General features: G+C 44.0%; 1 protein-coding gene across 1 annotated transcript; it reads left to right on the plus strand.

The window, feature by feature from the left end:
• Window positions 1-1,948: 1,948 nt before the first annotated feature.
• LOC127305345 (riboflavin biosynthesis protein PYRR, chloroplastic) lies at window positions 1,949-8,790 on the plus strand. The gene is made up of 9 exons (XM_051335756.2): window positions 1,949-2,507; window positions 2,863-2,997; window positions 4,088-4,187; window positions 4,305-4,430; window positions 4,521-4,834; window positions 5,744-5,863; window positions 6,230-6,475; window positions 6,649-6,774; window positions 8,300-8,790. Exons 1-9 carry the CDS (start codon window positions 2,091-2,093, stop codon window positions 8,558-8,560), a joined length of 1,845 nt encoding a protein of 614 aa, XP_051191716.1. The 5' UTR covers window positions 1,949-2,090; the 3' UTR covers window positions 8,561-8,790.
• The last annotated feature ends 15,763 nt before the right edge of the window (window positions 8,791-24,553 follow it).

A 24,553-nucleotide genomic window follows, 5' to 3' on the forward strand; every position in this document is an offset into this window, starting at 1 on the left:
GGTTGATCCCCGGAACATCCTGTCTAGGGCTAGCAAACTACACCCTACACGCCGCTGGATCCTCCAACCCTTTGTAAGGCCTAACTATTGCAGATATTAAACTAATCCTTGAAGAACAAGGAGCAACCGTAACGGATCGGATCTACTAAACAATGATCAAGCGGGGTGCCGCCCCTACACCTAAGATAGGTGTAAGGGCGGCTAGATGTCTAAGGGTTGCACTATGACAGCATATGACACGAAGAACAATGCTAACCCTAACACATCTAAGATAACTACGTTGCTCGCCATCAAAAAGGCTTCAGTACGAGCAACGCATGAATGACGAATAAACTTGTACTGCCTAGATCGCAAGATGCGATCTAGGCAGCATGACGCTTACCCGGAAGGAACCCTCGAGACGAAGGAGTTGGCGATGCGCCTAGATTGATTTGTGGTGAACGTTGGTTGTTGTTTATTTCATAAACCCTAGATACATATTTATAGTCCAGGGGACTTTCTAATTTAGGCGTGCACCTAACCGTGCACGGGTTAAACTCTATCTTTTAATCTAAGATGCGATCTACTATATTACAGATACACGGGTAATCTAGCCCAAACTCTTCGTGCAAGGCCGCTTCAGAGATCTTCCACGTGTAATCTTCCAAGCCCATCTCCCTTACGGCCCATCTCCTGATTTGGCCAAAATCTGGTGATAACAGCTTCATAAAATTCTCACAACCCATAAAGGCTGACGAATATAGTTTACACAAATCTAAAACATACATTCTCTAAAAATGTTTTTGAAAACCTTGCATGCCTAGCATCCTCTGATTGATGCCCTTAGATAGTGCATCAGACACCCTCGTAGTTGAGCTTGTTGAGTACACCCGTACTCAATCTATTCTCTCATCCCTTTCTAGACTTTAGAGAAGGCAGGTTATCCGTCCAAATCCAATAGGATGACTACAAGAGCCAATGCTGGACAGTCGGAGTACACTAGTAGTCACCGAGTTTAGATATAGTTGAAATGGAGATACAATATAGGAGGGAATCACTCTTCCAAACCCTATAACCTATCCATTGAATGTCTTGCTGTAGAAGCAATCATAAGCCCCATAGGACAAAGATAGGCCTTGTCGTAGAGTAGTCCACGAGTTGCTTCTTATAGTTCTTTGTTTGATTAGAAGCTTACATGGCAACTTCAGTGTGCCATGGAGATTACAGAGGATATCTTGTGATGAGAGTCTATTGTCAGCCTGCTTTGGACCCGTGATGTTTCTGTTGAGCTACTTTGTTGGATGTAGCATTCATGGACGGTGTTTCGTGAGGTTATCTCAACGACTTGTACACTACAACATGCGGCGGTGTGCACAGTCACTACAACGGGAAGAAAAAGATGGAATATCCACCACGAGACGACAGACACAAATACCCGTTCATGTCTCTGAAGTAAAAGTATCGATGAGGGAATAGATGGCAGGTGGAGACTCTGCTCAAGAGGGGTGGGGCTTAGAGAGCGTTTTTTAGAGCATGTTTTTTTTGAAAATTCAAAATATTGGAAGTAAACAAAAGAAAATTGAATGTAGTCGGTGAGGTTTCTACCAGTGTGCAAATTTTGAATATGTATTAACTTGTATTCTAGGCTAAACAAAAATGAAAAAGGTCCGGATCTAGGTGTGGTAAATAGTGCAAAAGTTTGAAACACCTAAAATTTGTAAGATTTATTATTTTTTCGGAGCCCAGAATACATGTTATTTTGCATTGGAAAACTATACACTTCTATTGTACGCCGTTGACTATATTCCAAACTGTTTCGGATTTTTTGGCAGTTTCAAATCGATTTTACAATTTTGAACAGAAACTCTAGAGCCCACGACGAGTGCCTCGGAGGCAGGTCGTGGCCGTCTCCTTCCCCAACCCCACCCTTCACATCTCCAAATCCTCCCAGCCTACCAGCGCCGCGCCGGACAGACTGAAGCTCGGAGCTCTGCTCCGTCGGCAAACGGCACGGCGGCCGGCCCCTGCTCGGCCCTATGCTGGCACCGGCACCATCCCCTCTCCAGTCTCGCTCCGCCACGCACCCGTGAGCTCATCTCAAGTCCTCAGCCATGCCTCCGCCGCCGCGGCCGCTCGCGGCTGCGCCTGCTCCGGCCTCCTATTTCCGCCCGCTCCGCCTCACACCCATCCGGCGCCGCCTCCCCGCCACCCGCGCGGCAGTCTCTACCGCGTCCCACGCCCACGACGCCGTCTTCCTCCGCCGCGCCGCCGACGTGGCCGACCGCTCCGCGGGGCTCACCTCCCCGCACCCCAACTTCGGGTGCGTCATCGCCAGGCCCCAGCTCGAGACCGACGACCTGGAGGCGTGGGTGGCAGGCGAGGGGTTCCTCTACGCGCAGGGCACGACCTGCGCGGAGCTCCTCGCCGCCCAGGAGGCAGGCGAGCACGCACGCGGCGCCACCGCCTACCTCAACCTCGAGCCGGGCGACTGCTACGGGGACAGCACCGCCGTCTCCTCCCTCGTCCAGGTGCTCCACTCAACACCCTTCCCCATCTCAGTTCAGTTTCTCTTACGGGATACTATACTTCTGAAACCAAATGTGGATAGTGTACAAGCATAAGATGCAGGGCATTGTTTTACTGATGATATAACAATATAAGGTGTGCAAATTGGATCCTGTTTTCTTTCCAATTAGGAGGTTTTGATCGCCGTGAGCTTGCTCGCTCGCATGAAAACTGTGGTTCCATGTAAAACTAGAATGTATTTTATAGGACGGCTGCATTACATTTGCTCAAGCTTTTAGTCAATACATTCAGATTCTTGCTGTATATTCATGTGAAAAGATGCCCTAACTGCAGGGAGAAAACTAATGGTTTTATCAGGCAGGAATTACAAGAGTTGTGGTGGGTCTTAGACATCCCTTGAAGCACTTGAGAGGGAAAGCAATTCAATCATTGCGAAGTGAAGGCATTCAAGTTGAGGTTGTGGGGGAAGATCTCCAGAGCAAATTGTTCGAGGTGACTCTTGGTTTATATGTTAAGTATTAACTTTTGTATCAGCTACAGTGTCAAAATAGGAGTAAGCACTTAGCGGAGGCACGCCCTACCTTGTAGTGCTGTTGCATCATGTCCTCTAGAAGCCATATTTAGAAGTGGTTTAACAAATTTAAAATGCAAATATTTATTTATGCTATATGATTGCTAAAGAAAAGCAGACAACTAGACAATAAGTTCCAGAAATATCTTTTATGCTTTACTTTGAGTAATAATTGGATATTAATCACTATGCAACTGTTGGTTTGTAAGATCACGTGTGTCCTGAATGTACAGTTATGATTTTGGGGATTTGGCAGTTGACACTAAGGATAATTTTTTTTAATGTTCTTAGGTTTTCTTTAACTAGAAATGTCTTAGTGACCACTTCTGTTGATCTATCAGAGTTTAATCAGAAATTCAAGTTCATTAACGTCTTTAATAGCTACTAGAAATGGCAAACATAGGGATTATATCTGAGATTATTTATTGTTTTCAGCCCATAGGAGACAGCTCCTTGTCTTCAGCATTATGGATATGCTGTGTATTGTGGCAAGATAACAAAGATAACCGATTCACCAAATTGTTATTTCGAGTATAATTGCTAACAAATACCGAGCATCTTACTAAAGCTAAGAACACCTTGATGCCCATTTAGATGTAAGGTCAGGACCCTTAATAGTTGCAAATTACAACGTATCATAATGATTTAGTTTTCTTACATGGTTGACATACTTATATTTATCTAGGTAGCTTTCTTGATCCCGCCACTCATTTATTCACTTCAGTTGTTCTGTTATGAGTTTGGAACATCTACAAACCCCTTTTTCCTGATGTATTTTCGTGTTTAACCTAGTAAGCATCTCGGAGATATATATTATCAATTTGCTCTTTGAGTTTTCTATTTCAATGCTTTTCTTTACATTAGGTGCTGGTTGCTTAGGCTTTCTTTGCCACTGCAATAGGTTATGGTAATCGTTACCAAGCAGTTTTTTGTAATAAGAACATTACAGTGTAGCAGCCGCAAACTTGAATTTCACTGACTTGCTAATATGTTTTAAGGTGTTCACTGTAGGAAGCTCTAACTTCATGCCTCATCGTAAATGCTCCATTACTTTACCGAGCTGCCTATCATGTTCCATTCTCGGTTCTGAAATATGCTATGACTGCAGATGGTGAGGCCTAGTATTTTTTCATTTTCTTCTATTAGTCTGGTTAATTTGTTACGTACTACAGCTGAGAAGTAATATTCAACTTGTACTTTATTTCATTTCCATCGATGGAAATGACAGGCAAAATTGCAGCTAGTAGCGGGCACGCATCTTGGGTAAGCGGCAGAGCATCCAGAGGCCGAGTATTTGAATTGCGTGGAAGAAGTGATGCTGTTATAGTTGGTGGAAATACAGTCCGCCGTGATGGTAATGAAGAGATAATGCAATAAATTTTATTTTGTGTGTTACATATCAGTGTTCCTTCATAGGATTGAAAAGCTGTTACTTGTGTTATAGATCCTCGATTAACTGCAAGGCATGTGAAGGGGCATGTTCCAGTGCGCATTGTAATGTCACAAACTTGTGACCTTCCTGAAGAAGCAAATTTATGGAATGTTCATGAGGCCTATACAATAGTTGCAACACAAAGAGGTGCTCGGAGAGATTTCCAAAAGAAGCTTGCTATGAAGGGTGTGGAAGTAGTGGAATTTGACATGTTAAATCCTAGAGATGTTATGTCATATTGTTATGATCGTGGTTACCTTTCTGTATTATGGGAGTGTGGTGGGACCCTATCAGCTGCTGCTATATCTGCAAGAGTTATTCACAAGGTAAATGCTTTTTATTTCACGATATGTCTGTCATGTGCATTTACTTATGTATCGAACATATTACATAGTTATCCACAAAAAAAAATTGTTGCCTTTGCTGTTCTAGTTCGTGGCTAATGTTTGTTTGAGTTCTGAATTTGAAATCAAACCTAGCAATGTTAAGACACTCTTCTACTCCCTCCGTCCCATGGAACATGTTTTAAGTTTGTCTAAATTTAGTGTCTAGATACATCCAAATTTACACAACTTAAGACATGTTTCATGGGACGGACGAAGTATTTTAGAAGTCGATAGAGTTCTCTTGTGAATTGATAGGTGCAATAGCACTCTTCTGTTTATTGCAAGTTCGCATCTACCAAATCTGAATGATATTTACAATTTATATGCTCTCCAAAAAGAAGTGGCACCATTAATTTCATGTTACCCATTGAATTGGTCAACAAGCTATGTTCAATGTCTTTGCAGTTGAATTTTGGTAACTTCCCACAAGAGCATATTACATCGATATGCTCTTTTTTTGTTAATTTTAATAAGATTTCCCTTTTTAGAATAAGAATGTTAAAAGGATAATCTTATGACCTCGGTATACAGATGCTCCCCAATTTAAGCATTATGTAGACATACTTTATATCACGGAGAAGTAGTACTGCTCAGGGACCTTTGGGGAGGGACCACTCTTTGGACGGGGACTCACAGAACCATAGGGATATAGTCTCTGTGCATTCACTTTCCTAAGCATCTTATATCCACCATGCACCATAAACATCAACCACTTCCCATATGTGCATTAAATGACTTCATTTTATTAGGTCTGCCCTTCTTTTCTTGCTTTTGTGTGCATGTTGTATGCCATATTATAATTGAGCTCTGCTTAGAACTTCATGTCGGTATGTTTTGTTCTTCCAACAGGTGTATGCATTCTGTGCTCCAAAAATAATTGGTGGAATAAATGCTCCAACACCAGTAGGTGAACTGGGGATGAATCAAATGACTCAGGCAATTGATTTAATTGATGTTTCATATGAGCAGGTTAATTCCTTGTGTTCCATTTCAAATTCTCATGTGTTCCTGTCAATTATATGTTCTCGCTAGTTGCTAGATTACAATTTTATTACACCATGTCCATGTGTCATGCTTTTATTGCTGTTGTGTAAGATAAGATATATTTCTGTAGAATTCAGTAGTTCCCTACTGGCTACCGCTTCTTCCAGCTTTGGATAAAAGTTCATACATGTGTTATCTTATACAATTATTACATATGTTACACTGAACATCGGAGTAACTGTGTGTGCTACTGTAGGCATATGTATATTATTTAGGAGTAGTAATGACATCTGCATTTGCACCTCTTAGTTTCATGGGAGTAATATTATATATTTCCTTACAATATTGCAGATTGACCGTGACATGCTCATGAGTGGATTCATCCAACCTATTCCAGATCTCTCACCTGTGATACCATCTGCGGATGAAATACCTTCAGTTGATCCAGAAGTATCTCCATATGAAACAAGTATTATCTCCTTTTACAAGACTTGGGATACCTTTGGGGCTTTCTCAAACTTTTCTCCTCATCCACTTCACATGCCTGACGAACAAGGGCATTGTTTGACATGGCTAACAGTGGAGCACTATTACCAGGTTTCCCTTTTCTGATGTTTATTACTGCTACTTTTGTGCTATTCTCTTCTATGAAAATGATTTCTTGATCATGTTTGACTAGAGCATCTTTTAAACCTTCAACATCTGCAAACGTTATTTTAGCATCATAATTGCACCTGTGAACCTGTCAGTAAGCCCAAAATTATTTGCAGGCACATAAGTTTGTTGGTGTTGACAATCCACAAGCAAGAGACATCGTGCAAGAAATAAAGCAGGCAAGGAGTCCTGAAGAAGCTGCTAGAATAGGAAGGACTCGGCAAAGAGAATTCCCTGAATTGGTATATCTGAATATTCTGTTATACTGTTTGCTGATTATTGTGGGAAAGGATCAACAGACCATCTAGATACAATATATAAAATTGGCATCTATTTTTTTTTTTTTTTGGATCTTCTTTCTGATGAAAGGTGTTATAAAGAGCATACCTAAGTAGGTGTCTTCCTAATCAAGAAGATAAGCACCCAAACTCGAGTCAAAGAGAACCTGAAAGATTGCTAATGCGGAAAGTATCTCAGTAGCAGTAGTAATAAGATATATAAATTGGAAATTAACTGGCACGAGTGTAACTTTGGTGTTATTTTCCATCTGGCATGATTGTAGTCCCATCATGCAATCTTTACATCTAGATCAAGTTCTGCCACGTAAGTACATACTTGACCACAATATTAACTTGATGGGCCTTGTTTATAGCTTATATATAACTTATTGTAAAACTGCCCATCCCACCATATATCATCTGCAATTCATTAGGTACCTCATGTGCACACATTTATTTAGAAGTACATCACACTGTACTGTAGAGTACATCATATACTGTATTCTTACTTGGCTTTACCAGAAAATATGCCCAACCTTACCTGTCGTTGTACTATGGTGATCAAATTGTATGTTACCTGTTGCTGTCAACTTTAATAGATCAATCAGTTGGATGAGAATTATCACCAGTCCAAATGTGTTTTTTGTAGCAAAATAATTGATCAATTTTGTGTTTTGTTGTTTTATGATTTAGACTAGAAATTTTGTGTCCAATACTGCTCACACCCCCTTTGCGATTTGAGCACGAAAGGGTGTTCTGAATTTTTGGAAAATTTTCATTAATGTAGACATGCAGTGCTCCTGAAGTAATTCATAAATCATACCTTCAAATTTTCTCTTCAAACGCGTCCCAGCTAAAAGTAAAAATGTAGTACTGTAGCAAACGGGTGCACTAATCACTGGCTGCTCTTTTTCTTGTGGTTCTTGATAGCGGAGGCGAATGTGTTTCTGAAATTATGTAGGTTTGCATCACGTTATGTTTTGAAAACATTCAGCAATTTTGAAAGAATTCTTCTTTCATCCTCAAATCACAAAAGCGGACAGGAACTCACTTATTTTTTCCTTCTAACTTATGTGTTAGTTCTATGGTGTTACCAGCAGGGAAGTGCCAATGAATCATGGGTAGGGTGTCCATGGAGACAATTACCACATAATATTTTTGTCTTGGCTCCGTCGCTTGCATGTCACATTGATCATTTGCCGTGGCATGTCTTCTTCGACGCGGTGTTGGAGTGTCGTGTTGAGTGTTTGTTGGGGTCGCATTGTGGTCTATGTGGGTGTGTTGTTTGTGCGGGCTTGGTCTGGTTGTTGTAGGTTTTTGCCCGGTTTTCTCCTAAAAACCGGGCACCATCTTCTTAATTAATAGATGAGGCAAAGCTTTTGCCTCCCTTTCAAAAAAAAAAAAAACATTGATCATTTGCTGCATACTCTGGGTTTGTTGTGCAAACCAATTTTGTTTCTCTCTATTTAACTCTTTATTTCGTCGTTAGGTACGGGTTGATTGGGAGTCCATGAAAATCAACGTGATGTACAGAGCTCTAAAATGCAAGTTTTCAAGTTACCCCCACCTGACTGAGATGCTGCTGTCAACGGCTGGCTCTGTTCTCGTCGAGTCCTCGCCCCATGATTTATTCTGGGGCGGTGGGCGCGAGGGTGAAGGTCTGAACTACCTGGGCAGATTGCTGATGCAGTTGAGATCGGAGATTCTGGGAACAGTTCGAACAAGCGTTGAGGTAGCAGATTCTGCTTGACTGACACCAGGCGTGAGGCCTGATTGCAGATTCTTGGTAGAGTTATCTTACACACCAATTTTTTCTGCGGCATTGGTATTATTAAGAGTTAGTATGCATGCTCATAACTCAATTCAGTTCACCTCCAGAAACAGTTTCAAATCTACACCTTATCAATTCATCTCTACCATTTGTAAGGCTATAAAGCAAATTTTACTGAAAGTCATCCAACACACAAAAGCTTATTGACACATTCTTCCGACTACGATTGGAACGGTTCAAGTTCTGTGATTAGTGCACCCGTTTGCTATCTTAATGGAAGGTAAACCTTGCAGCAACCCTTTTTTACGCAACCGAACGTTTGCATCCGACTTGTAGTGCATGCACAAGGACTAGAGTGATTGATGTGTTCAGTTATTTTTCTCCGAGCCATGCAGGAGAAGTGCATGCGATTAAATAGAGAGAGAAAAAAGGACAGAGATTTGGTGCACATGAGCACCAGTGATCTCACTTCAAAAAATAAATTAAAAATCATATTTCTAAGCTTCATAAAAATCTGAAAATAAATCATGATGTAGCCGGTATTGTGTCCCACAATCGTGTAAATTTTCAACTGAAAATAATGTGTATTTTAGGCTGCACAAAAATAACAAATGCATAGATCTGAGTATAGTGATTCAAATCTACAGAAAGAAAACAGATTTTGTCATTTTTGTATAGGTCAAAAAACAAAACATTTCAAATTGAGATTTTTTCGGTTAGTGGGGAACATCATTAGGTACTTTTAGAATTTTGTTACATAATTTTTTTAAACATATAAATATAATTTTCGAATTTTTTAATCTGGCAAGAGCACTGGTGCCCATGATCCAATATGACTTTTCAGAGAAAAAAGGCCTGAGGCTAGAGTACACGACCAGGACAACACAAGCGACCCACGTTAGTGGATGGGAGGACACACGCGTTTATTTGCTCTTTTTTTTTTAATACAAGGCGGGGTCTAGGACCCCAGAGGAGCATTTCATTGAAGCAAATGTGGCAGGTATAATTTGCAGCAAGGCCATTTGTCATCCTTTGTCCTAACAAACCAACTATTTGAAGTAAGGGCCTCGCATTTTACACAAAGCACCCTGAAATTACAGAAGAAAAAGCAATCAAGGACAGTGCCTCTGCCACTAGTCGCCGGCGAGCTCCAGCCGTCTCCGCCGAGCTTAGAGAGCTGCATGCTCGAATACTCAACACCAGCGAGAAGATTCAGCCGCTAGCAACCACCAGGAGGCCGGGGACATACCACTTGGCCTTTTGGAAGCGTCGAGCACCAGCGGGAGAATCGGAGGGCCTCCGATCTGGAGGTTGAGATTGGGCCACCATGCTGGCCGAGGATCACGGCGACGAGCTTGGTCGCTTTGTGTTGCGTTCGAAGAAGAACTTCTGCTCCAGGACGCCTCTCCGGCGATCTGCCAAGAACGGCACCGTCGAGGATCTCGTCTTCATTTCCACCTCCTTGGTGGCGAAGAAGAGGAAGATCCGGGCCAGTACCATCCAGATCGAGAGAGAAGCAGACGAGCTTTATTGTGGGGGTTGAGGAAGCGCCGCCACCCTCTGCATCCGGCTCCTCCCGCCGGAGCGCCGCAGACAGCAGCCGCACGACTAGCAGCCACCGGGAGCAGCTCGAGCTCCGCCGTGGCCATGCCCCAAGGGCATAACGCCAGTCTCCACAGGGGTAAAACAAAGGAAACAATTAGATCTAGACCTACACCTATACCTAGGTACTCCGGCACCCTTCTATGACCAGCTCTGGCTGGCTATTCCGGCGGAGGAGGAACGGCCCGGCCACCAGTGGCCGACTCTCAAACCCTGTAGCTGTTAGAGAGGGGAGAAGAGGGGAAATGAGGGGTTACACTACACATCGCACGCGCGTTTATTTGCTAGCTGCGTGTTTTCTACATGAGGGCTTCGTTATTAGTTGCACGCTTACTAGAAGTCTAACCAATCCACATTTCTTTCCTTTTTAAATTACACGCGTGAGGCTTGTTTATCTTTTTTCATTAAGATAATCGAGATAGCTCGATCACATACAACTAAGCTCGGCCTCCACACACACACACACAAAGAGCTTTCTCAAAACCAATCCACATTTCACTGCGCGCACAAATATCATGATGAAGCCCAAAGCTTCACTTCGCTTAACGCATGACTCGTCAGAGATCCAGTTCTGCTCCCAACAGTGACCAACCCTATCACATTTGTGATGAACTTATGCTTGATTATAAATAAGCAACTCCATGTAAGAATGAAACAAAATTAGCCAAGCTATCCCTTCAAAAGCATTTATTTCTAGCAAAGCTATGTTTCTAGGGGGGCTTTCTTCTTTTCAGAAGAGGAGGATACACCAGCCTCTCCTGTCATGTTTGTCTATTTGTTATCGTTTTTGAGATGTTGGAGGAAACCGAAAACACGATAGCGCAAATAGGACAAGCTCGCCCGAGGTTAGTTAGTTCATTAATTTGAGTATGGTTATGTTGGATTAACTATATGTTCGGCAGTCTACTACGTACTCCACTTGATAATCAAATTAATGATGTACCCTTACGGTCGCAACATGCACTCAAATTAATGGTGCACCATTAGCTTTGAAGGAAAACATAAATTGCATGACTCCCTTACGGTCACGTCCAAGATCAGTGCTTAGTTTTGCCTTTACTTTTCATGTGTGCTGCCTATAAGACACAAAATGAAAATAGTGCTAGCCCTAGTTTCCTTTATGTGTCTTGCATTGGCTCCTCTACATTTTACATTTGCATATACATTTCTGTTGGCACGTCTTTTACTTGCTCCAAGAGAATCGTTGTTGCAAATAAGACTTGAACCGTGGAGCACAAGTGGGGGCTAGGGGATACTAACAAAACACAACAATTTACATCTCAATCAGAAACGCAAACCCTGATATTTCGTGCCTAAAAGAAACAAAGCTTGAAAACATAAGCTCAAAGCAGCTCAGTTCCTGCCACGCCATCTATCCAGTTTCATGTTTCAGCCATCTGACGGTGCATCAATGGGTAGCCTGAATGCCTGATTGCTTGGAACATAAAACTCTACAACATATCCGTTACGGCTCAAAACAAGCACCATCTCACCGTTCAGGTCAAGTCAATGACAAATGCCACTTCATTTCAACTTTCAGATATTTATGCACCTAATGAGCGTTTAGACAGAGCAGAGCAGTGTTCTTTAAGTATATGAAATCTATAAAACACGCGGATAATAGGCCGTGGCTTCTCATAGGGGATTTCAACATCTATAGATCAGCTGAGGAAAAGAATAAATACTCCTAACAATAACGTTGATTGGTAGGCGATGGATCAGTTCAATGAACACACAACAAGGTGGTGATGGTTCTCTCTCTGGAGCATCATGCTATCAGTTCCTTTCTTCCCACATCGAATAACATGATAATGGAGACTCCTCTCTAGTTCTCCCCAGGACCAGCTTGAGCCACCAATCTACCAAGAATAAAATGGCCTGCATGCTATAACGTTTTTTGAAACAAAAAATGTATAGTTTTGATGTTCTTGTACCTTGTTTAGAGTATTTAAATAATTGCTCTGAAAATAGAGCCCTAAAGTCCAAATGGGGCTGCCCCTATTTTCGCTGTCCGAAATAATAGCTCTAGCTCTAGCAACATCCTTCATTTATCAGCCCCTATTTTTATTTCCTCATCTATTTGCACATATCCTCTATGCTCACACTAGCGTGTGGGTCACAGGTCTCATCCGCACGCAGTATCATCCTTTAACTTGTAGTGCATGAGTAAGAACTAGAGTGTATCATGCGTTTAGTTGCTGGTTGCATAATTTTTACATGAAGCTTCGTTAGTTGCGTGACTAATAGAAAGACCAATCGACATTTCAGTGCGCGCCCAAATGATGGACCCCAAAACTTAGATTTGCTGAATGCATGACTCGTTCAGAATTCCACTTCTGCTCCCGAACCGTAATGACCAAACCCAGCACATTTGTGATGAACTCACGCGGTCACACTTGATTATAAATAAGCAACTCCGTGTAAGAATGAAACAAAACTAGCCAAGCTAACTAATTTTTTCTAGCAAAGCTATGCTTCCTTATGGGCCTCGTGTTTTAGAAGCGGTGACACCCCAGCCTCCAGCTCCTATCTATAGCTATATCATGTTTGAGATGTTGGAGGAAACCGAAAACACAATATTACAATGGGAGGAGCGTTTGTCGGATGTCAGTTAGTTCATAGTTGTCATGGTCCCAAATTGTCTTACCAAATTGTCTTAGTGAAAAATGTGGCGGTGGTGGTGTGGTCGTGAGAAGCCACGATGGAGCTTTTGTTGCAGGGGCATCACAATTTTTTCCCAATATCATTGATCCAGAGGGTGCCGAAGTCCTAGCATGCAAGCGTGCGGTGGAGCTGGCCAAAGAAGTGGGTTGTCGACAGTTTGAACTCGTGCTAGACTGCACTAATGTGGTGAAGAAGCTGAAGGAGGATGGAAGGGACAGATCGACACATGGGCCATTGATAGAAGAACTGAAGCTTGCTCTTCGAGACTTCGATCAGGTCAAGATCATAGTTGTGCGCCGCACAGCTAATCTAGTGGCTGATAAGTTAGCTAATATAGGCTGCGGTATAAGTTGTGTAAGATTGGGTTTAGTCAGGCGCCGAACCTTATTGTAGCTGTGCTTGCTGGTGATCTGTGTGATGATTTTTAAATAAAATGCAGCCTATTCCTCTTAAAAAAAACTAGATGCCTCTTATCGTAAGAGACACTTGGCTACCAATAAAACAGTAGCACAGTCTATATCTTACAACTTCCCAAGCTCCAGTATTTTGGTACGATCCATTTTCAGTATGGAAAAATCTCAAATTGAAGTTTATCTGCAGCAACCTGTGCATGTGGTTGACTATGAAGAGCTTGAACAAATTCCGCCTTCCGCTCACCGTCAGGACCATCCTTCGACGAGGCTCACTGGTCCGCTCTTGCATGTTTGGTCAATCATCGTGGCATCCTCAGCGGTACCAACACGTGGCGATGATGGACACAAAGAACTCGTCCTCCGTGCCAAGTATTTGGTCAAGTGTGAAGGATTGGCTAGGGTTTTATGACTTCTCGATTTCGGATTGGCATGCTATTCCCACGGTGAAAGATTGGGGGTAAATTTGATTCATCAAAGTACCAATGGAGGAAGCACTCGCCTCTTTGGCTATACTCATTTCTTGGGAGATATGAAAGGAGGAAATGCCTACAAAACTAATATTCCACGTATGAGATGGTGTTTGACAAGACCATGTTTTTTTTGTAAGATCTCTAAAACCTTCTTTTTATTTAACAAAATTGGCAAATCACTAGTAGAAAATGGGCCTATTGTCTCGGTTCTGGAGGGCCTTTAGCCCGGTTGCCCAACCGAGACTGCTAAAATAGGACTAAAGCTCCCACCTTTAGTTTCGGTTGGGTCACAAACCGGAACTAAAGGCCATCCATGCTGTGAAACGCTCGAGCTGGGGGGCCTTAGTCCTAATTAGTAACACCAATCGGAACTGAAGTCCATGCCAAGGTTTAGGGTTCTGCCCCTGTATTTTGTGTTTTTCATTTTCATTCAATTATTTTCAATTTATACATATTATACGCTAATGCATATATGTTGTACAGGTTGATGCAGACTACTACATACTGCACATACGTTAATGAATATATATAACATATTTTCTCTTACGATCACACATATATACATACAATTGGTAGATATGAGAGCTCGGCGATCATACACGTTGATGCATCTATTTTATTACATGGAGATCAATAATTACAAGGAGTCATAGGGGTAATAGTATACTCCGGTTTCAGATATAACCTCCGTAAGCAAACATTCTGACAATTTCTCTTGAATTTGCCATGGCGTGCCTTTGGTAGGACGTTCCCCCACCTGCTTTAGGTTTATAAAAAGGATCAAATATGAATATATGAGTTGTGTGTATAGCAACTCATTATAAAAAGAATTGTGAATTTTTTTACATACTCGATTTTTTTTTTGTAATCTACGCCTTGCTCAATCGTCATGTTGATGAACTCGAAAACTTAGTATGCACATAAATTGGTCCCCTCTGGCTGCCTCTCGTACTTTACGAGAATAGAATTCAATCAAAAAATAATCAAGCATGATAATGGTATATATATTAAAACTAGTACTAGCTACTTACAGGTAGGGTGCTTCGTCCCCATGGCCGGATGAAAGGATTGGAAAATCTCCCGTGATGAAGCTTCTCGAAGATGTCATTGGTGCACACGCCCTACGACATCTTCGAGGAGCTCGCTCCGGAAAAATTTCCCCGCAAACCATCCATCTCCATTGTTGGTCTATTCCACTAGTGGAGATAGAGGGGTCCATGGTCGGTGTAGCAACAAAGTAACACATGTATGCTACTCGTGCACGTGGTCATGGCTGAGGGAGATAGCTAGGGTGAGAGGGGCACCTGCTCGGTTGCTCCCAGTTCATAGAGAAATTAATGGACAGTGACCTCACACTGGAGGTGTTTTCATGTCAGTCAAGTCGTCAACTGAAAACCGAAGCGTGATCTTGATTAATGGTTTGAATAGTTAGATTAATTAGTTTACAAAATAGATAATGGTTTTGGATTGCTTATCCAAATTCAAACATTTTCATGTTCAAAGTTTGTTCAGATTCGAAAGTATGCAACAATTATTCAGATTCATATTCAAACACTTAGCAAAGATTTAAAATTATAATAGATTTTAAAAAAGAATTTAGTTTTGGGTCAAATAAAAGGTCTTTAAATAGGTTGGGGACACCAACCGGGACTAAAGGTGCTCGCGGCTTCTGAACCCACCGCAACACCTTTAGTCCCGGTTGGTCTCATCAACGGGACTAAAGGTCCCTATCGAACCAGGACTAGAGGTGGCCGTGCGTCCTATCCATTGGAACCGGGACTACAATTCAAATCACGGCCGGGACTAATGCTGCTTGCAGCTCCGAACAAAAGACCTGTTTTCTACTAGTGAATAATTTATTTCAATGTACCAGTGTTTAAAAACCTTGACATGGTATCGCCTTGCTCATAACTCGACTCAGTTCAACTCCAGAGACAGTTTCAAATCTGCACATTACCATCTTTTTTTACGGTTAAAGACAGAAGCTCTGCCATTTCATTTCAGTAGAGGAAAAGCTGTAGAAGACAGAAAAACTGCCTAGGAGATAAAAAAAAATAAACACGGCAGGGCTACACCTTGCGGCCTAATCTCAAAGGATCTTACCATCTAAAAGGCAACATTGCTGAAAGTCATGCGGTATATGCACACACGGTAGCGACGGCCATGTAGACTGACCGACGGAGAGAGGCAAACTTGATCACGGGCGTAGACACGGAGTAACATATGCCGTCGGATAACTGAAGAACTTGAGCCATCATCGTGTCGACAAGAATTAACCTAGGTGCAAAATTCCACTATGAAACACACCGCAGAATGATATTGCTTAAGCCAAATAAACGATGATGGCTCTTCCTCATCGTAGTTTTTGTAATAGTCGTGGCGGTGGCGGTTGTTCGCGTTTTCGGCATGGCTTCCTCAGTTGGCCCTTGTCCGATGTGTGCACGCGCAGTTATATATTGTAAGCTGGGCTCAGCATGTTGTATTTCTTTCATCGTTGAAGGCGTTATTGATTTAATGTTGGACATGTGGTCTTTTATCTAAAAAAAACTGATATTCTGAACAAAAACTAGAGTGTATCAGCCGTTCGAGAACTAGAGTGTATCATGCATTCAATTGCTGGTTGCATCGATTGATGCAGAGGCCGGGGCTATACTCTTATATCGAAAAAAAAAATTGCTGGTTGCATAATTTTTACACGAAGCTTCATTAGTTGAATGACTAATAGAAAGACCAATCGACATTTCACTGCGCGCCCAAAATGTCATGATGCACCCTAAAACTTTAATTTGCTGAATGCATGACTCGTTCAGAATTCCATTTCTGCTCCCAAACCATAATGACCAACACCAACACATTTGTGATGAACTCACGCGGTCATACTTGATTATAAATAAACAACTACGCGTAAGAACAAAACAAAACAAAACAAAACAAGCCAAGCTAACTCATTTTTATACTAGCTAGCGATCGATCTTCGTGGGGCAGGTTGCGTTTCCCGGTGCAGCTCAACTTTGGCACTCCTTCGCGCCCATGAAGTTTAGGTTCCATGGTTGGCTTGCGATATAGCAAAGATGCTGGACCGCGGACCGTCTACAGCGACACGACATGCCTAATCATGCCATCTGCCCGCTTTGCAATGCGGCGGCACAGACGTATGACCACCTCGCGCTCGAATGCCCCCTCGCCACCACGGTCTGGTTGGCGGCGTTTCACCTCCTTGGATGGAATCCTCCTATGCCTACCTCTACATCGACCATCCGCGAGTGGTGGCCTCCGGCCGAACTGGCCACCAGGGCCGGAAACAGAAAGACTCTCAACTCCCTAGTCCTCCTAGTCATCCGCTCCTTATGGCTTGAGAGGAACGCCCGAGTCTTCGATGCCCGCTCCAGCTCGGCCATGGAGGTTTCCCGGAGGATCACCGACGAGTGGGCAGCTTGGGTTGCATGAAGATGTAGGACTGTGCGAGAATAGCGGCTCTAGGCTCAGGACCGAGGGTGGGTGAGTGTGTGCCGCGAGTGCTATGACTGCGGTGATCACCTGTGACTGTTGCAGCCTCGCGCAAGCGCTTCTTGTATATGGTTATTCTGGAATGACACGCAGAGCTTCTGCGGGTTCTCAAAAAAGTTAATTATACTAGAAAAAGCGATGCTTCTATGGGGCTCTCCGTTTTTTTTTTGAAGACGATGACACCCCAGCCTCTACCTCATGTCTATTGCTATCATGTTTGAGATATTGGAGGAAACCGAATACACAATATCACAATCGGTGGAAAGTCTGCGGAGGTAAGTTAGTTCATAGTTGTCACGGTCCCAAATTGTCTTACCAAACTAGATGCCTCTCATCGTAAGAGACTTGGCTACCAATAAAACAGTAGCCTAGTCTATATCTTGTATAGCTTCCCAAGCTTCAGTGTTTTGACACGATCCATTTTCAGTATGGGAAAACTCGAATTGAAGTTCTTCTGCAACAACCTGTGCATGAAGTTGATTACGAAGCGTTTGAACAAGTTCAGCCTTCTGCTTGCCGTCAGGACCATCCTTCGACTGGTCCGCTCTTGCATGTTCGGTCCATCATGGTGGCCTCCTCGGCGCTAGTGGCACGAGGCGATGACGGGCACAAAGAACTCATCCTCCGATGCAAGAATCTGGACAAGTGTGAAGGATTGACTAGGGCTTCATGACTTTTCGCCTTTGGATTGGCATGCTATTCCCACGGTGAAAGATTGGAGGGTAAATTTGATTCATCAAGGGCGTGTTTGGTAGCATGGCACTAGTAGAAACAAGGGCTTTCGTTTTTTGCCCCAGATGGCTTTTGCACCGGATTTGGCACGAACCGGTGCTAAAGGGGGTCATTAGCACCGGTTCGTGGGCAGCAGCCGGCCGAGGGACATTTTGCACCGGTTCGTGTTACAAACCGGTGCAAATGATATATCTTTTGCACCGGTTTGTAACACAAACCGGTGCAAAAGGTTTGTCGCCAGGCACGTGTCAGCCGAGGAACCTTTTGCACCGGTTCGTGTTACAAACCGGTGCAAAAGATAGCTCATTTGCACCGGTTTGTAACACGAACCGGTGCAAAAGGTCCCCAACCCTTATATCAGCTCACCTCCAACCAGCCAATTCACAACTTCACTTTTTCTAGGAGAAAGGTGTGTGTGTTGAGTGCTACCTTGCATTTCTTTGGCATGCACACAAGGTGCTCGATGAAATGTCTGAGAGAATGATGCCGCTTGATTTTACACAAAACAAAAATGAGATGAGGTGCCGGAGCGACACTTAAGCTTTCTCCTCTTTCTTTCCCTCCTCAATCAAGGTTAAACAACTTTATCCTTTCATTTGTACGGTGCTAATATCCACTATATATATATATATATATATATATATATATATATTATGATGTTTTGTAATGGTTTTTTGATAAACTTAATTATTTGATGTAGATGAACCGGCGGCAATGGATGTACGTTGACAGACGTCTGCCCGAGTTCACTTCGGGCCTGAAAGAATTTTTCCGTGTGGCTGAGGAAAACCCACAGGCGGATGGTTATATATGTTGTCCATGTGTTGATTGCCAAAACTTAAAGCAATACCCTGAATGGCAAGTCATTCACTCCCACCTGCTTTGGAAAGGTTTCATGCCCAGCTATAATTGTTGGACCAAGCATGGAGAAAGAGGGGTTATGATGGAAGACGACGACGAAGAAGAAGAGGATGATGATATGTACCCTAACTACGGTGATACTGCAACAGGGCATGATGAAGATGAGGAGGCAGGTGGAGGTGATCAAGATGAAGAGGCATCAGATGAGCCCGTTGATGATGATCTTCGTCGGGCCATCGCTGATGCACACAGAGATGCAGAAACTGAAAACGAGAAGCGAAAGTTAAAGGGCATGTTAGATGATCACAAAAAGAAGTTATACCCAAATTGCGAAGATGGCAACACAAAGCTCGGTGCCACACTGGAGTTGCTGCAATGGAAGGCAGAGGCTGGTATATGTGACAAGCCATTTGAGAAGTTACTGAAAATAATGAAGAGGAGGTTTCCAAAGGATAACGAATTGCCTGACAGTACGTACGAAGCAAAGAAGGTTCTCTGCCCTCTAGGATTAGAGGTGCTGAAGATACATGCATGCATTAATGACTGCATCCTCTACCGCCTTGAGTACGAAAATTTGGAAAAATGTCCGGTATGCAATGCACTACGGTATAAGATCAGGCGAGATGACCCTGGTGATGTTGAGGGCGAGCCCCCTAGGAAGAGGGTTCCTGCCAAGGTTATGTGGTATGCTCCTATAATACCACGGTTGAAACGTCTGTTCAGAAATAAAGAGCATGCCAGGTTGTTGCGATGGCACAAAGAAGACCGTAAGAAAGACGAGAAGCTGAGACACCCCGCTGATGGGTCGCAGTGGAGGAAAATCGATAGAGAGTTCCCGGACTTTGCAGAAGACGCGAGGAACTTAAGGTTTGGTCTAAGTACGGATGGAATGAATCCTTTTGGGGAGCAGAGCTGCGGTCATAGCACCTGGCTCGTAACTCTATGTATCTATAACCTTCCGCCTTGGTTGTGCATGAAGCGGAAGTTCATTATGATGCCAGTGCTCATCCAAGGCCCAAAGCAACCCGGCAACGACATTGATGTTTACCTACGGCCATTATTTGAAGAACTCTTACAGTTGTGGAGCAAACCAGGTGTTCTTGCATGGGATGAGTACAAACAGGAGTCATTCAACCTACGAGCGTTGCTTTTCGTGACCATCAATGATTGGCCTGCTCTTAGTAACCTTTCAGGACAGACAAACAAGGGATACAATGCATGCACGCACTGCTTAGATGAGACCGAAGGTGCTTATTTGAAGAAATGTAAGAAGGTTGTGTACCTGGGGCATCGTCGATTTCTTCCAAAGAGGCACCCCATCAGAAAGAAAGGCAATCATTTCGGAGGTGAGGCAGATCACCGGGAGAAGCCTGAACTCCGTACTGGTGATGCTTTACTTGATATGGTCAAGGACATAAAAGTAATATTTGGAAAGGGTCCTGGCGGCCAATCTGTTCCCAAAAAAAAGGCTTCGAAGAAAAAATCTGTTCCCAAAGAGGTTGTTACCGGACACGCACCCATGTGGAAGAAAAAATCTATATTTTGGGATCTACCCTATTGGAAAGTCCTAGAGGTCCGCTCTTCAATCGACGTGATGCATGTGACGAAGAATCTTTGCGTGAACCTGCTAGGCTTCTTAGGCGTGTATGGGCAGACAAAAGATACACCAGAAGCAAGGGAGGACCAGTATCGTATGAAAGTCCCAAAGAACAAGCAAGAACAGGATTACAAGACGGATACAGGGAGTCGCTTAAGTCCTGGCAGCTACGCTCTTACCAAAGCAGAGAAGGATATCTTTTTTGAAGTCCTTTACAGTATCAAGGTCCCGTCTGGCTTCTCCTCCAATATAAAGGGAATTATAAATATGGAGAAGAAAACATTCCAGAACCTGAAGTCGCATGACTGCCACATTATTATGACGCAGCTGCTTCCGGTTGCACTGAGGGGGCTTCTGCCGGAAAATGTTCGAATACCCATTGTGAAGCTATGTGCATTCCTTAATGCGATATCTCAGAAGGTAATCGATCCAGCTAGTCTTCCAAGGTTCTGAGAAGGATGTGGTGCAATGTCTTGTTAGCTTTGAGTTGGTGTTTCCACCATCTTTCTTCAATGTTATGACACATCTCCTGGTTCACCTTGTCGAAGAGATTGCCATCCTCGGTCCTGTCTTTCTACACAATATGTTCCCCTTCGAGAGGTTCATGGGGGTCTTAAAGAAATATGTTCATAACCGTGCTAGGCCAGAAGGAAGCATCTCCAAGGGCTATGGAACAGAGGAGGTCATCGAGTTCTGTGTTGACTTTATTCCTGACCTTAAGTCGATTGGTGTTCCTGAATCGCGACATGAGGGGCGACTAAGTGGAAAAGGCACGCTAGGAAGGAAATCAATGATATGTAGGGACGGCATTTCTTTCACTCAAGCACACTACACAGTTCTACAAAGTTCCACCTTGGTGGCCCCGTATATCACTGATCACAAGAATATTGTACGCTCCGAATATCCGGGGCAGTCTGAAGAATGGATTACACATAAACATATGCAGACATTCGGCGGTTGGCTCCGAACACATCTCATGAATAACAACGCCATTGATGATCAATTGTACTTGTTGGCCGGGTCACCATCTTCGACTATACTGACTTTCCAGGGGTACGAGATAAATGGAAATACCTTCTACACGTTCGCCCAAGATAAAAAGAGCACCAACCAAAACAGTGGTGTCCGCATTGATGCAACAAACACTAACAGTGGGGAAAAGGACACATATTATGGTTACATAGAGGAGATATGGGAACTTGACTATGGACCTTATTTTAAGATCCCTTTGTTTCGGTGCAAATGGTTCAAGCTTGATGGAAAAGGGGTAAAGGTAGACCAGCTGTACGGAATAACAACAGTGGATCTCAACAATCTTGGTTACAGAGACGAACCATTCGTCCTAGCCAATGATGTGGCTCAGGTTTTCTATGTGAAGGACATGTCCTCCAGACCGAAGAAAAGAAAACATAAGGAAACGAGCTCATCCGATGAGCCAAAGCGTCACATAGTTCTTTCAGGGAAAAGAACCATCGTGGGAGTCGAGGACAAGACAGACATGTCAGAAGATTATAATAAGTTTGCTGAAATTCCGCCCTTCAGAGTGAACATTGATCCAACCATCGCGTTAAATGCTGAAGATACTCCATGGTTACGGTCGAAGCGATCATAATGTATTAATTATTATCCTGTACCTTGATGAGCTCATATTGTGAAGCGTTTGTTGTGATATGTATCAGTAACATTGGTCGTTTGAACTAAATGCTCTTTCCTTCGAGAAGCTCCCGGAAGCCCTCTTTAATTACCCTGAGGTACTGGTTGTTGGGTGTATATATACTAGCAGCTTCCGAGCGGGACTTGCGGGAAGAGTTACTCGGGCAAAGCTTCCGAAGATGTCTAAGACGGCCAGCCATCTAAGACATCTTCGAGAAGCTTCGCCGGAGAGGCTTTTTCCTTCGAAAAGCTCCCGGAAGCCCTCCTTACCCTGAGCTACTGGTTGTTGGGTGTATACTAGCAGCTTCCGAGCGGGACTTGCGGGAAGAGTTACTCGGGCAAAGCTTCCGAAGATGTCTAAGACGGCCAGCCATCTAAGACATCTTCGAGAAGCTTCGCCGGAGAGGCTCTTTCCTTCGAAAAGCTCCCGGAAGCCCTCCTTATACCCTGAGCTACTGGTTGTTGGGTGTATACTAGCAGCTTCCGAGCGGGACTTGCGGGAAGAGTTACTCGGGCAAAGCTTCCGAAGATGTCTAAGACGGCCAGCCATCTAAGACATCTTCGAGAAGCTTCGCCGGAGAGGCTCTTTCCTTCTTGGTCGTTGCCTCTCAGGCTGCTCTCTCTACTCTCCCCGGAGGGGGCTATATATAGCAATGTGCCTCCAGATAATCCCCCCCCAGATGAGGCCACCCCAGATAAGGCAAACACCAGATAAGCGTCCCCCAGATTTAGCCCCCCATCTTTAGCACCGGTTTCAGCCAGGAACCGGGATAAAAGGGGTATATAATCAAATCCACCATCTTTAGCACCGGTTCAAGCTAGGAACCGGGATAAAAGGGGTATATAAACTAAAGACAACGACTTTATTGAAATTTAACAAGATACGTTAACTAAACTTAAACTAAAACAACGACAACGACTTTATTGAAATTTAACATTAACTAAATTTAAACTAAAATAATAACAACTTCTACTAGTTCTTCCGCGCATCCGTTGCTGCCCTCCTGGCTGCCGCCTCCTGCCGCAGCTCCTCCTCACAACGACGCTTATGCATCTCCTCACTATCCAGATCCGCCACACGCGGCCGCTTATGCAGCTCCTGGAGACTCTGCCTCTCAAATGCTTCTATGGTAGCCGCTAGCGCCGCCTCCTCCCACTCCTCTATCTCTGCAAGCTGCGGGTCCACCTCATCCTCTGCTGCCCTCCTTGCTGCCGCCTCCTGCCGCTGCAGCTCCTCCCACTCCTCTATCTCCGTGAGCTGCGGGTCCACCTCCACCGGCGGCGAGTGCGGCTTTGGGGGCATTGTGCAATGGGCTAGGGTTTGGTGATGATCGAAGTGGGAGAGACGGGGACGTACTATTTATAGAGGGAAAATATCCCGCGCGGCGCCGTGGAGGGAAAATATCCCGCGCCGTTTGCGTCGTGGCGGGAAAATATACCACGCGCCGCTTGCGTCGTGGAGGGAAAACATCCCTCGCGTCGTGGCGGGAAAATATCCCGCGCGGCGTCGTTTGACGGGAACCTACCACGCGCGTCGTGGCGGGAACCTATCCCACGCGAAACACGAAAAATAAATGGCGGGAAAATACAAAAGGCAGTGAAAAAAGGGACCTTTTGCACCGGTTGTTGGCTTGAACCGGTGCAAAGGGTCTTTTGCACCGGTTCGAGCCAACAACCGGTGCAAAAGGCCCTGTGCATAAATTCCGCGCGCGCGCCCTTTCTTCTCCATTCGCGCGAGGACCAAATTACAGGGGAGACTCTGCCAAATTTTCGCCCGCCCGCGCCGCCGCCGCGACCGCGCCTCCCCGCCCGCCCGCGCCGCCGCCGACCGCGCCGCCTCCCTCGCCCGCCAGCGCCGCCGCCGCCATGCGCCGCCGCCTCTCCTCCGCGTCCGCGCGCCCGCGCCGCCCCGCCCGGCCGCGCGCTGCGCCGCCCCCGCCCGGCCGCGCGCTGCGCCACCGCCACCGGCCCGCGCGCGCGCGCTCCCGCCTGCGCAGCCGCCGCGCGCGCGCCGCGCCGCCAACCGCCGCCCCGCTCCGGCCGGCAGCCGCGGCTACAGGTGAGCCCCGGCCGGCCTTTTCCTTTTTTTTTTTCTTTTTTTTGTTTTAATTAGTTAGAAAATTTAGTAGTTAAATTTAGAAATATAAGTTAGATAAATTTTAGTTAGATCTATTTAGAAAATTGTAGTTAGAAATTATTTGTTAGAATGTTAGATAAAAATGTTAGAAAATTGTTAGTTAGAAAATATATGTTAGACAATTTTTTTTACTAAGATATAGAAAATTGTAGTTAGAAAATTGTAGTTAGAAAATTGTAGTTAGAAAATTGTAGTTAGAAAATATATGTTAGAAAATTGTAGTTAGAAAATATATGTTAGAAAATTGTAGTTAGAAAATATATGTGAGAAAATTGTAGTTAGAAAATATATGTTAGAAAATATATGTTAGACAAATTGTAGTTAGAAAATATTTGT

This window comes from Lolium perenne, chromosome 6, assembly GCF_019359855.2.
Source record: "Lolium perenne isolate Kyuss_39 chromosome 6, Kyuss_2.0, whole genome shotgun sequence".
Taxonomy (NCBI): domain Eukaryota; kingdom Viridiplantae; phylum Streptophyta; class Magnoliopsida; order Poales; family Poaceae; genus Lolium; species Lolium perenne.